This window comes from Natator depressus, chromosome 8 (genome assembly GCF_965152275.1).
Source record: "Natator depressus isolate rNatDep1 chromosome 8, rNatDep2.hap1, whole genome shotgun sequence".
Lineage (NCBI taxonomy): Eukaryota > Metazoa > Chordata > Testudines > Cheloniidae > Natator > Natator depressus.
In genome coordinates, this window is record NC_134241.1 from 18,181,204 (window position 1) to 18,194,735 (window position 13,532).

General features: G+C 44.8%; 2 protein-coding genes across 6 annotated transcripts in view; one reads left to right on the forward strand and one right to left on the reverse strand.

Moving 5' to 3' along the window:
• Positions 1 to 5,252, forward strand: part of TCERG1 (transcription elongation regulator 1) — a 53,406-nt gene extending 48,154 nt beyond the window's left edge. The window contains exons 18-21 of one of the 5 annotated variants that reach the window (XM_074960525.1): positions 2,380 to 2,463; positions 2,749 to 2,849; positions 3,798 to 3,892; positions 4,088 to 4,135. In XM_074960525.1, coding sequence (XP_074816626.1) covers positions 2,380 to 2,463; positions 2,749 to 2,849; positions 3,798 to 3,876 — 264 coding nt within the window. In that variant the 3' untranslated portion in view covers positions 3,877 to 3,892; positions 4,088 to 4,135. Of the gene's footprint in view, positions 1 to 2,379; positions 2,464 to 2,748; positions 2,850 to 3,797; positions 3,893 to 4,087 lie in introns of all 5 variants that reach the window. The other 4 variants (XM_074960524.1, XM_074960529.1, XM_074960526.1 and 1 more) reach the window with 4 other exon arrangements.
• GPR151 (G protein-coupled receptor 151) lies at positions 5,088 to 10,479 on the reverse strand. The gene has a single exon (XM_074960542.1). The coding sequence runs from the start codon at positions 10,224 to 10,226 to the stop codon at positions 9,015 to 9,017; it is 1,212 nt and encodes a 403-aa protein (XP_074816643.1). The 5' UTR covers positions 10,227 to 10,479; the 3' UTR covers positions 5,088 to 9,014.
• Positions 10,480 to 13,532: the final 3,053 nt, after the last annotated feature.

Consider the following 13,532-nt stretch of genomic DNA (forward strand, 5'->3'; position numbering starts at 1 on the left):
ATTAGCCTTTTTCTAGTCGTCCGGGACTTCCCCAGATCGCCATGAGTTTTCAAAGATAATGGCCAATGGCTCTGCAATCACATCCGCCAACTCCTTTAGCACTCTCTGATGCAGCGCATCCGGCTCCATGGACTTGTGCTCGTCCAGCTTTTCTAAATAGTCCTGAACCACTTCTTTCTCCACAGAGGGCTGGTCACCTCCTCCCCATGCTGTGCTGCCCAGTGCAGCAGTCTGGGAGCTGACCTTGTTCGTGAAGACAGAAGCAAAAAAAGCATTGAGTACATTAGCTTTTTCCACATCCTCTGTCGCTAGGTTGCCTCCCTCATTCAGTAAGGGGCCCACACTTTCGTTTGACTTTCTTCTTGTTGCTAACATACCCGAAGAAACCCTTCTTGTTACTCTTAACATATCTTGCTAGCTACAACTCCAGGTATGATTTGGCCTTCCTGATTTCACTCCTGCATCCCCGAGCAATATTTTTATACTCTTCCCTGGTCATTTGTCCAATCTTCCACTTCTTGTAAGCTTCTTTTTTGTGTTCAAGATCAGCAAGGATTTCACTGTTAAGCCAAACTGGTCGCCTGCCATATTTACTATTCTTTCTACACATCGGGATGGTTTGTCCCTGTAACCTCAATAAAGATTCTTTAAAATACAGCCAGCTCTCCTGGACTCCTTTCCCCGTCATGTTATTCTCCCAGGGGATCCTGCCCATCAGTTCCCTGAGGGAGTCAAAGTCTGCTTTTCTGAAGTCCAGGGTCCATATTCTGCTGCTCTCCTTTCTTCCCTGTGTCAGGATCCTGAACTCAACCATCTCATGGTCACTGTCTCCCAAGTTCCCATCCACTTTAGCTTCCCCTACTAATTCTTCCCAGTTTGGGAGCAGCAGGTCAAGAAGAGCTCTGCCCCTAGTTGGTTCCTCCAGCACTTGCACCAGGAAATTGCCCCCTACCCTTTCCAAAAACTTCTTGGATTGTCCGTGCACCGCTGTATTGCTCTCCCAGCAGATATCAGGGTGATTGAAGTCTCCCATGAGAACCAGGGCCTGCGATCTAGTAACTGCCGTGAGTTCTGGAAGTCTAACTGATTGTCATGTGTGGGGTTGGGAAGGAATTTCCCCCCAGGTCACACTAGCGGTGACCTTGAGGGGGTTTTGCTTTCTTCTGCAGCGTGTGGATTTGGGATCCTTGCCAGGATTATCTGGATAATATTTAATTATTTCTCTGCTATTGCGGGGTCCTTGTGCACAGTCAGTCACAATGTATTGGAGGTCAGACCAGATGATGTAGTGGTCCTTTGTGGCCTTAAACTCAATGACTCTGACTTGCATCCCCTAGTTTTACCTTCTGTAGTTAAAGTTCTCAATAATAATTCTTCCCCAGGCTTTTTCTCGCACACCAACTTTCCTCACTTCCCTAAGAAAGGGAATGCTGGAAAGAACAATCTTTTTCTCACCTAACCAGTTATACCACAGTAACCACCTTGAATGTTGTGGTCCATTTTCACATTCAGTCTTTTCACGCTCTTGAACCTGGTGTTGGTCTTTGTAATCAGTAATTGTCATTAATTTTCCTTTGGCTTTTCCACATCTCTTCAGTGTTGCATTATTTGATACCTTCTATTATGACACAGTCCCTTGGTGTCTTGGGCATTTTAATCTTCTGTCTTTGCTCCTACCTATTCAATAACTTGTTTTAATGAATCACGGTGGACAAGCCTCCAGGATTCTGTCCTTCACTTTGTCTCTCTTATCTTAACTGCAAAATTCATTTTTAACTTTCACTCGTATACCAATGCTATTTAAACCTCTCTCTCCTTTCTTAATTTGTTACTTTGTGACTTCCTGCCTCCCTTTTATCTCGTTCTGGCTTCATCATAACTTTCTTGAAGTCTTAGGAGGCAGTCTTATTAAATATTGGTTAGAGGAGTATCTAATATTCTAATCACTTTTTATATGGCACACTAAAATAAATTAAAATGATGAATATCTGACTTTGAGCTGGGGCTTCTATACATAGCTGTTTTTACGCATACAAACATGCTGTTGAAATTATCCAAATATGCATTAGGAAGAACTGTTAGAATTTAAACTACAAGAAACTTTCATAATTTTGTGAGGACTTTTCTCTTAAAATCCACCAGTTTACAGAAAACAAGAGTTCAAAAAGGAAAATATATGCCACAAAACAATATGAAAGTAATACTAAAGGGATAAGAGAAGTCAACAAAATGAAACATTTAAAAATTGTTACTATGTCCTTAGTTTTCCCCCTTATGCATGAGGATTTCAGGGCTCTCAGGAAAGTGATGATATGTACTTGCATGCTTAGACTCTAAATATAATTTGCAATATTGAACTGTTTTTGCCTCTTTTGAAAGATTACTTTAACATCAACATGGAAAGAAGTGAAAAAAATCATTAAAGAAGATCCCAGATGCATTAAGTTCTCTTCCAGTGACAGGGTAAGAAATAGTCTTGCTTCATTGCTGCTAGCCTTCCCACAATATCCAAAGCAAGAGAGAGTGAATGCTTGTCGAAATGGATTCCCTTTCATGTGAATATAACTATATCACTGTGTTAATCAGATATTTGCTTTTTTTAAAATCTTAATTAAAAAACACTTTTCTGTAGTGATCTTTAAACTAATTACAATAAAATTATTTCTTACACACTGTAAGTTAATATAAAGTACTTTATAATCTACCGTCACCTTTTCTGTGGTATTACTCTTCTTTTTCTTCATGCAGAAAAAACAAAGGGAGTTTGAAGAGTACATCAGAGACAAATACATTACTGCCAAAGCTGACTTCAGAACGCTATTGAAAGAGACCAAATTTATAACGTACAGGTGTGTGTCATAGTGTTTTAGAAGAGCAAAGACTTTTCTTTACTGTACCTTAAGAGTGTTGATGAATGGAATTTCACTTTCTCCTCCCATCTAACATTTATAGGCCAGTGTCTGAGGAGCTTTAGTGCAAAAATTGTAGATTACTAGGCTGCCTATGAAGTTGCATAGTAGTGAGAGGTCCATCACTGTATGTTGGGTTCTGCACTGATTATTATCAAGTGTTGGCAACTATTCTATAGCAGGGGCTTTTTGGATTTTTGTTTTGCTTGAGAGCATTGTTTTGGGTATTTTGAATACATTGTCAAGCGATTCAGCTCATTCTGTAGTGAAGCCAAATTACCGTTTAATTAGGGTCCTTGGTTCAGGCCTAAAAACTTCTTTGCTTAATACCCAGTGAAACTTCCAGTGATGTTAGGGGAAGTTTGGAGAAAAGACGAAGGGTGAAACCCTACCCCCATTAAAATAAAAACAGATCTCCCATTGACTTCAGTGGGCTTTGGGTATTAGCTTTACAAACAAGTTAACTGTTGAAGTCAGTCTGGTCTTGAGCCTACTGCAGAATGTTACGGTCCTAGGTAGATTCCCATCCCAGAAGCAAAAGAGCTTGAGGTAGAAGGCTGATGACTAGGTTTCTTAGATCCTAATAAGTTGCTTGTTTCCCTTTGCAGCCAGTGCTGTGTGTAAAGTGTTGGAGCTCTGTTTCAGTTGCTGCTGTTCCCAGTGGACTGAATTGCAGTCTGAAATTTGATGCGGTAGCCAGATTGATGCATCAATCAAACTGGGCTGCAACTGGGAGTTTAACGTCCATGTTTTAATAGTTTGCTTCTTCTTGAGTGCTTAATTTCAATTGTGATTATTTTTTTCTTATTTTTACATTTTTGTGGTTCATTTAATGCTGATAAATGGTTCTGGCGGCCATTAAGACTGAAGTCTTCTGTTTATCCACAGAACAGATACAGCACAGGCAGTGGCAGTGCAAGATTTTTTACACACGCATTCCTGCCAATGTGCCTCACCCCTGACCTGATGGGGCATCTGTATAGGTGAGAGGATAGCTCAGTCTCTATGCCCTTTCAGCGCTTGACCTATCTGCTGACACTGTCAAGAGAGGTTCTAATGGTGCGGGTAGTTTTTGTAATTTGGACATCTACCACCAATAACTGGACTAAGATTCCCAGTGCATTTTATGCAGGCTCCCAGACCGCTGCCCAGATGGTAACTGTTACACTTCATTTCAGATCCAAAAAGTTGATCCAAGAATCTGACCAGCACCTGAAAGATGTAGAAAAGATTTTACAGAATGACAAGCGTTATCTGGTACTTGACTGTGTGCCAGAGGAGAGGCGCAAGCTCATAGTATCCTATGTAGATGACCTGGACCGCCGAGGTCCCCCTCCACCTCCCACAGCTTCAGAGCCTACAAGACGAACAACAAAATAATTATGAAATACTCTCACAATGGGATGTCTGTTAATTCAAAAGCTTGCATGAGCCATCTGTCCGGTTTTTACATCTACATTACCGTGAACGAATATTGAAAACCATCTGAGGAGCAGAGGAAGCAGCAGCATTTGTGAACATAAAATGGTCTCTGTGCAAAGAGAACACTTAAGATATTTATGCTTTTCTTTGTGTGGCATGACTGACAAAAATCCCAACCATGCAGGCTGTGTCTAGTAATTTTAGATATCAGAACAGTGGACTATCTGTATATGAGGTGTGGATGTCCGTGATATTTGGAGGCATTCTTTTCAGCAGTGTTACATATGCAAGTCTTAAGGATGATTGATATTTGTGGTTTGAACTAAACTACACAAGTACCACAAACTTCCTCCTAATGGTTACCCAAGTTCAGCTGTTTTAACAGATGAAACACTGTCTCAAGTTAAACTATTGAGTGCTGAAGGCTACAGTAAAAAAATATTCTCTTAAATCTGAAAACAAATGGCCTGATTCTCTATTTGCTTTCACCCTTGTAAATCAGAATTAAGTCTATTAAAGTCTATAGAGTGACAGTGATGTGAGTGAAGAATTAGGCCCACAGAGACCAAATTAAACACCGTTCTGAATTTGTTCACGGGTCTGCTTTATTTCCTCCCCTGTCTGTGCCACCTTCCCCCCCGCACTCTGAAGTACAGGCAAAATCAGGTTTCTTTTGTCCAAGTGAAGATTTGTCTGATAATTTTTTGCTCAAAATTGGAAACACAGTAAATAACAATGGTTCCCAGAACAGGACGGTTGTATAAACATATTTTTATTTACCATAAAGTGATCTTTACTGATTTCTGGATTAGACTGTGGATTTCCCTTCTGGGTAATTCTTGTAAACTATACTCCTGTTATGAATGTTAAACTTGTGTTTCTAAAGTTTAATTTTGAAATGTTGGGATTGTTTAGTTTATGTATTTGAACTACAATAAACCAACCCTTTTTATATATGGATTGAACATGCTTAATAAAGAAGACATCTTTGAGATTTAAACTTAACAACAACAAAAAATCCAAACTAACATTAGCCATCCTGAAACAGATCATTTGCCTAAAGAGACAAAATGAGAGTTAGTGATAAATCATGTAGACAAATGTAATTTTGATACTAGAACATCGTATTCAAGTGCAAATACAATACAAAATTTGCAAGACAGCAAAAATCTCAAAATTTGTGCATGTTTGCTTAGTCCTCAGTCACTTTAGTGTTCATTGTACTTGAGATGTTGAAAGAGTGAGAATTCCTTTGGTACATAATCTGTGTGGTGGGGGGGGGGAGGGGGAAGAGTTTCCATTTTTCTGATAGGACACAGCTCTCTCCCATTTGGATCTTCTTTTCTCCACAAAAAAGATTTTTGGAATGAGAGAAATCATTTTGTCATGAATTTTTGTTGGACTGCTGTTATGTGAGCCTGCTGGTGCTCCAGGTCCCAAAAAAATCAAGTGGCTAACTCCTTGCCAGATGGGAGGGTCTTGTTCACTAGAATATGAAATTATTTTCTGTAGTTTTAACAAAGTTGTATAACCCATGAAGTTTAGGTAAAGGCAAAAATTCTCCTCTTCCATATTGTTTATTAACATGTATTTTACAGTAGTACTAATAGGCCCTACCATGTTAAGCACTTTTCTCACACACAAGCTGACATGATCTAGATTCTCTTGAGTTCTTGGAATTTAGATCACAAGACAGATCTAAGAAAATGTTGCCCAAATTAACGCTGTAAAAATGTGTTTAAGACGCAAACATTTAATCAGTTTTTCTATAAATGCACTAGCAATAAAACCTAAAAATCAAAAGCATAAAGAAGTGACACATTCCTCAGCTCCTCCTGAAGAGAGAGACACAAGCTATAGTGGGTTATAGGTAAGATCTTGTAAAATTTGACATCAAGATACAACCTTAAGCACAGGGCTAGTAGTGCACCCCACCCCCCACTATACTTACAAAATAAAATCTCTGTATTGGGTGTGTAAACCGGCATGTCTGGACAAAACCATCTGGGCCTTCCCATCTCCTCTAACACTCACTAAATGAGCAATGCATCATGTCCTGATGATTGACATCTCTAGCTCTATTGGACTGGGTAGGGACAGTGCCTGTTCCTGTAAAGGGCCCTCTGACTAAGAATGACCTGCTTCTAGTCTATCTCATGCAGATGTAGAATTTAGTGATATGTGAATGTCAGATCTCAACTGCCAAAATGAAGCATGAGGTGGCCTCTCAGGATATGTCTACACAGCAAAGAAAAACCCATTGCTGGTCCATGCCAGCTGACTTGGGCTGCAGGGCTATTTCATTGCTGTGTAGACATCTGGGCCCAGGCTGGAGACCAGGCTCTTGGACTATTCCAACCCCAGGCTTCCAGAGCCCGGGTTCCAGCCCAAGCACAGATTTCTACACAGCAACGAAATAGCCCTGCAGCCCAAGCCTGAATCAGCAGACATGGGCCAGCTGTGGATTTTTCTTTGTGTGTAGATATAACCTGAGATGCCAAGTATCCAAATCATGACAGGCTTTATCGATCAGTACCCTGAATTGCATTCAATCCAACTGAGAGCCTATGCATGCTTAGGTATAATGGTGTCTTATATTCCATGTGTGAAGCTGGTAAGAAAGCAGGCCCACCAGATTGTGCACTAGCTGAAATTTGAGTGCACTTCAAGTGTGGTGGTGGTAAAGTAGTCTAAACTGGAGGGATGCAGCTAGGATAACTAGTGGATTGGAACAATTGTGACCTCTTACCCATGTACAGATGAAACACTGCCAGCCATTGCTGCAGTCTTGAGACTCAGAAACTCAGTTTGGAAAGGTAATCAGGAAAAAAAAGGGTGGAGCTCAAACTCTGCCTGACATTAACACATCTGTCTCATAATTCATAGATTCTAAGGCTAAACAAGATTATCTAGTCTGACCTGTATAGCACAGACCACAGAACCTCCCCAAAATAATTCCCAGATCAGATCTTGTAGAGAAGCATCCAGTCTCGATTTTAAAAATGGTCAGTGATGGAAAAATCCACCATGACCCTTGGTTAAATTGTACCAATGTTTGATTATTCTCACAGTTGAAAGTTTTACACCTTATTTCTAATCTGAATTTGTCTAGCTCAATTTCCAGCCATTGGATTGTTATACCTTTGTCGACTAGATTGAAAACGTATTAAATATTTGTTCCCCATGTGTATTTATAGAGTCTAGTGAAGTTACTCCTTATCTTTCTCTTTAAGCTATACAACCACACAGTCATGTTAGGGTTTGCTCTTGTCTGTGATACATAATGGGTATTGTCTAGTGCTGAGAAAGTATGAGGCTGCTTCAATGAGTAGAATAGCTCCTATTTCCGAATACTTGGGGTAATTCACAAGGTAGGACCAATGGCTAAATTCACTGAGGGCAGCATTTAGCCCTAGTGAGAAATTCTCTCAACTCTCCATTTTGTAGTGTTCACATAGGAACCAATCACCCTGTTAAGATACAATGCTAGTCATAAATTCAAGAGAAATTAATACAATATCTCAATGACCATATCAGCATAGCTTTATAAAACAGTCCATTCACTGCTACTTAACTAGAAGAAATGTCTCCTTTGAATTTCAGGGGGCTGAAGATAATGATTTTTGGATCTAAGTAAGGCAAACCAACTTCACTTTTTATTTATTCACAGTTGAAAACAAACTGACATTGACAACTGTTATGCTTTATAAGTGCTTTACAAAATGGGCATGAAACATTTTCATTGAGGGAGAAATCATGTCTAGCTTAAAACAAGATGCTTAAATATACCTTCATCTCTATAATGCACATTCAGAAAGAAGGGATTATTGTTTTGGTTCTGAAAGGCAACTCTGGCCTGTTGGCAAACCTCACCTACTTTTTCAGACCTCAGTACATGTTTTAAGTTGTCTCAAAAAATATTTCTGAAAATATTTCAACTTCAGCAGTCAAATTCTGCATTGTCACTCTGTGCAACTATATTGAATTCCACAGAAGTCATTGCAGCACTTAAACCAGAAAATTCAAAAAGATACATAATCTGCACTGTATATATTTTGTAAATACTACTATTTTAGCTTTCTGACGTTTAGACAGATGCTGAAATTTAGCTCACCGGTTTGTCCTGGCTTGTTAAGAAGAACCACTTTTTGTGAGTTTTGTGTCAGTTCTCCTTATTTCTGCTCTCTGAATTCTGCGTGTCTCAAACACCTTTAAAAAAACAACAACTCCATTTTGGCTACTGAAGTGCAAAACATCATAAATATTTCAGAGAAGACACTTCACCAAAATCTTAGAGTAGGGATTTGAACTATAAATGCATTGCCCTGATATACATATATATATATACGCACACACACAATATTGTGGGTGAGGTGATACCTTTTACAGAACCAACTTTCTGTTGGTGAAAGACAAGCTTTGCAGTTCACATAGCTCTTCAAGTCTGCAATATCCTGAGACCAACAGGGCTACAATAATACTGCAAATATGAATATTGTTACAGATTAGGAAAAACATTTAATGAGCACAGGAAATGGTAAGAATTTCATCAGTGTAACACTTTGCATTTCTTCAGTATCCGCTTAAGCACACTAGTAAGTAACAAAACTATACTGACAAGACCCTTCCTCTGGTTAAAACTTCCCTAGCTTTCTAATCTCCAACCACTTTATTGATCACAGCCTATATTGTCTCTTTCTCTTCGTGCTCCCAAGGAATAGGGTCATTGTCTTGAGCATCGGGGGCTGCTTCTCGGTCATGCCAGAATTGCTCTACGTCTGGAAAGACGGGCATCTCCTTCTTTTCCAGGCTTTCTAAGCCCTGAGGGGCAGCTGGGAGTTCTTTCTCTTGCTCAGCAATCTCTGGCTCTGGAGAAGGGACCGAATCGGGGAGAATCTCAGAGTTAGCAGCTGGGATTTCCTGGTTGTCTGTGGCAGGGAGAGGCTTTTTCAGGGTCAGCCTTTTCCACAAGCCCTTAAAGCCCTCTCTGAATTCCTCAGACATCACCAGGAAGATGAGCGGGTTGGCCGAAGAGATGGTGAACATAAGGGCTTGGGTCAGAGCTAGGAAGCCTTCGGGGGGAGCAGGGCCTGCTGGCTTTAAGTGCCAAACCCACAGCCAGGATATCCATTCCGGCAGCCACATCACGGCCAAGGTGACAGTGACGCTCAGCAGCATGATTGTAAGGCGCCTGGATCTGATCTGGTTCCTCAGGTTCTGGGTCTTGGTCCCCCTGCGCTGGCACCTGCCATAAGCGCGCCAGAAATAAAGGAAGGCGCAGAGCAGGGGCGCGCAGAACACGAGCAGGGGGTAGAGCTTGACAAAGGCAGCCATGAACTCCCGGGCGGGGGCTGGCACGGCTACGACGCAGGCGGGCGAGCCCGCCGCGAGCTCCCGAAGGGTGCTGAAGAGCCAGAGCGGCAGGGAGCTCACCAGGGCCACCAGCCACGTGGCCAGCAGCACCGCACAGATCGTGCCGGGCTCAATACTCACTTGCTTGGCCGGGTTGCTGGCGTACATGAAGCAAGCCTTGGCCACCACGGCGGTCGTCAGGCTTTTGGCGGCCATGCACGTGTGGAGGAACCCGTCGGAGGTTTTGCAGACGAACCAGCCCAGGGTCCAGGCGCTGCGGGAGTAAGCGGCTGCCCGCAGGGGCGCCGCGAAGAGCAGGAGAAGCAGATCCGCCAGGCTGAGGTTGAGGATCAGGGAGTGGATCAGGGAGGGTTTCCCTCGCCGGGCGCTGTAGAGCAGGATGCCGATGACACACGCGTTCCCCGCCAAGCCCGCCAGGCAGATGACGCCCAGCAAAGCGGGGATCACCGCCTTCCACTCCCGCGAGTCGTGGGGCTGACAGCCCCCCGCGAAATGCACCTGCGGAGCCAGGGAGCTGTTCATGGTGCTGCAGCCGGGGGCCGGGACCGTCTCCCGCGGGAGTCACGCCCAGCCACGCTGGGGACCAGCCGGGCGCCAAGCGGGCTCGCTCCCCTGCTGCCTGCCCCGCCGTCTCTCACCCGATCGCCCCCGCCTGGCGTGACCTGGCAGGCGCGGGAGCGCAGCGCGTGCAGGAAGCCGAAGCTGGCGCGCCTGGCCCAGCGCGCTATATACCGGCCGCGGCTGGGACTGACACGCCCCGGCGGGAGCGCATTGGCCGCGCCTCATTAGCACGCCTGGAGCCCCGCCGGGCAGCCCCGCGGCGCCACTGAAGCGCCACCTCCCTTCCCCCCGGGAAGGCGGGAACGGGGCTGCCATGGAGCCCCTGGGCGGGAGGGCCGCTGGCTGTGCCCCCTGGCTGGCAGAGCGGGCGGGGAGGGAGCCCGCCGCTCAGCCTGGCAGCCCGTCCCCAGTCCCCTCACAAACGTGGCTCCGGAGGGCGTTTGAGCGCAAGCCCCGGCTGGCGGAGCTCCCACAGGCCGGCCGCGGGGCTGGGCCAAGGCAAGGCTCACTCCAGCCGCGGAGGGACGGGCTAGAAATTAGCGGAGTGTTGTCGCCTTGCAGCGGCCCCTCGCCCGCAGGCCGGCTAAGCCCCCGCCCTCCCCAGGCTGAGAGTTAACAAACGAATAGCAGCAATTCGTTAACAAAAGCCGCGCGAGGCAAATGTCGCGCATCAGGAAACTGGGTCCTCAGTGGTGCCGCCGGGAGGCGACGTCCAGCTCGTTGAAGTGCTCCAGGGTGGGGGCAGCCGGGGCAAGTTTTAGCCGAGCTGGGGCCCGCCTGCGCGCTACGGGTGCGCAGGGCCGAGGGGGGAGAGAGAGGTGCTGACAAAGGAGTAGGTTGCTCCGCGAGTGTACCAAGCGCTCCGTGTTTACACTGCTCCGTTCCAGCTCCGTCCTCCCAGTAATCTCCAGCCGTGAAGTATGGAGCGAACTGACTTGAATTTGGCATCAGCTGTACAGCTGCAAGAAGGACGCTTTCTAAGGTACATTGATATGAAACATGACAAGAAAGCGGCTATACTTCCACAGGGAAGTGTCTCAATGCTTTAGCAAACCAATCCCGTATCATTTCCACGTACCGGTCTAAGTCAATAAATACTATCTAGACGTTATTACCTGTCATACAATCTAGACACCTAAAGCACATTCACCAATCCCCACCAATCCAAAACAAGGATGCTATTGACGCTCCCCTGCTTGTCCTTGTTAGATGCTGATTGATTAGTCCATTATTATTTACAATTCCTTTTACCTTTTGGACCGGGGTGGGTAAATTACGGCCCGGGGCCGCATCCGGCCCTCCACATGCTTTAATCCAGGCCTCGGGCTCCAGCTGGGGAGTGGGGTCCAGGGCTTGCCCGGCTCTGCACTCCCAGAAGCAGTGGCATGACCCTCCTCTGCCTCCTACGCATAGGGGCAGCCAAGGGGCTCCGCACGCTGCCCCTGCAGCTCCCATTGGCCGGGAACCGTGACCCATGGGAGCTGCAGGGGTGGCGCCTGCAAACAGGGCAGCTCGCAGAGCACCCTGGCCATGCCTCTGTGTAGAAGCTGGAGGGGGGACATGCTGCTGCTTCTGGGAGCTGCTTGAGGTAAGCACTGCCCAGAGCCTGCTCCCCTGCTCCCCTCCTGCACCCCAACCCCCTGCTCTAGCCCCGATCCCCCTCCTTCCCTCCGAACCTCTCAGTCCCAGCCCAGAGCACCCTCCTGCACCCCCAACCCCTTATGCTCAGCCCCAGGCAGAGCCCTCACCCCCCCACACCCAACCCCCAATTTCGTGAGCATTCATGGCCCACCATACAATTTCCAAACCCAGATATGGCCCTCGGGCCAAAAAGTTTGCCCACCCCTGTTTTAGACTATTGATCAGATTAGTCCCTCTCACAAGTAACTGAGCAGCTGTTTGGGCCCCAGCATGCTCCTATTGAGTTCAGTGGCACAGACTGCAGCCCAATATGATTATAAAATAATGTTTACATCAGATACAGCTGAGGTAATGTAGTTTCAGTACAATTGCCCTATCCTCCTTAATTATTTCCTTTACTCCTTACTAGTCCAACAGACTTGCCGGATCTCTCACAGGCTTCCTGCTACTGCTATACTTAGATAATATTTATTTGCGTGTGCTTTGCTCTTTGCTCTTCAGATTCCACCTCCCCGTGCCATTTCCATCTTACCTTTTAAACGTCATAGTTTATGCTTATTTCCATTGGCTTCACTAGGAATTTCATTTACTGAAGGACTGGGTGGTAACCTCTTGTTCATGTGACTCTATTAAGGTTGCTTAAATAGCCTCCAGGCTGAGTGTAAGGATCTTAATGTCCTTACTTTTGAATGTAGGGTCCTTATGACTGGCATCATCATCACTCTTCCAAGCTTCCTCTTTAAAAATCAGCCTTTCGAAAGATTAGTGTCAAGGTGCTAGTTTGGTTGCTATTATTTAGTGCCTCAACCATTGCTACCTCTTGAATCAGCTTCTGGGTAACTTAGCTCTAAATTGATATTAGCCTCTTCACTGTGTGCTCTAGTTAGAGACAATCATTTAGGGTACTGAAAAATGGCTCCCCTAACCTATGGCATTGACCAAGCAGTTGAAGCCATCCATTTTATTAGCACATTGACAGTGCACCTGATTTTATGTAATGCATTAGACTTGCTACCCAGTTACTTTTCCAGGGCTGTGGACATGGGCACTGTAAAAAATGTAAAGTAATAAACACACATGCACTGTCATCAGTGGGTAGAGACAACTGCCTCCACTCTTCAGCTGCCATTGTAGTTCTCCTGACTGCAGCACCAGTAAACAGGAAAAAATCTGCCTGCAAAGGTATGCCCCGCATTATTCCCCTAGGTTGCCTAACCTGAGCTCTGATGGGCCATGAGTAGGAGTAAATTTCATAGTCATGATGCTTTTACATGTTTTAGCAAGTCCCCATGAGTTGTTCAGCGCTAAACACTGACAGCACCCCAGCTGTACCAACAAGGCATCAGTAAGAGGCAAATTTGCAACACAGCCATGTATTAGACTATTTAAGGTTTTATGTATTGTATCTAGCAAATTGAACTGCATTCTCAGCTCTAATGATATTCCTGCTTGGGAAAGATACTTGCCTACATCAGAAGCTGGTTGTAAATCTTAATTAATGCCTGTAAATCACATCAGAATCCTCAAATGAAAGGCTTACATGCAAAGGAAAAAATCTTATTTTTCTTAATTGCATCATTACTGTATCTTCACTGGCTTTTGAATTGTTGCAGATCTTAATTTTAT

Excerpts from the sequence above, each read along its gene's own strand:
- GPR151 (XM_074960542.1), bottom strand. The coding sequence starts at position 10,226 with ATGAACAGCTCCCTGGCTCCGCAGGTGCATTTCGCGGGGGGCTGTCAG.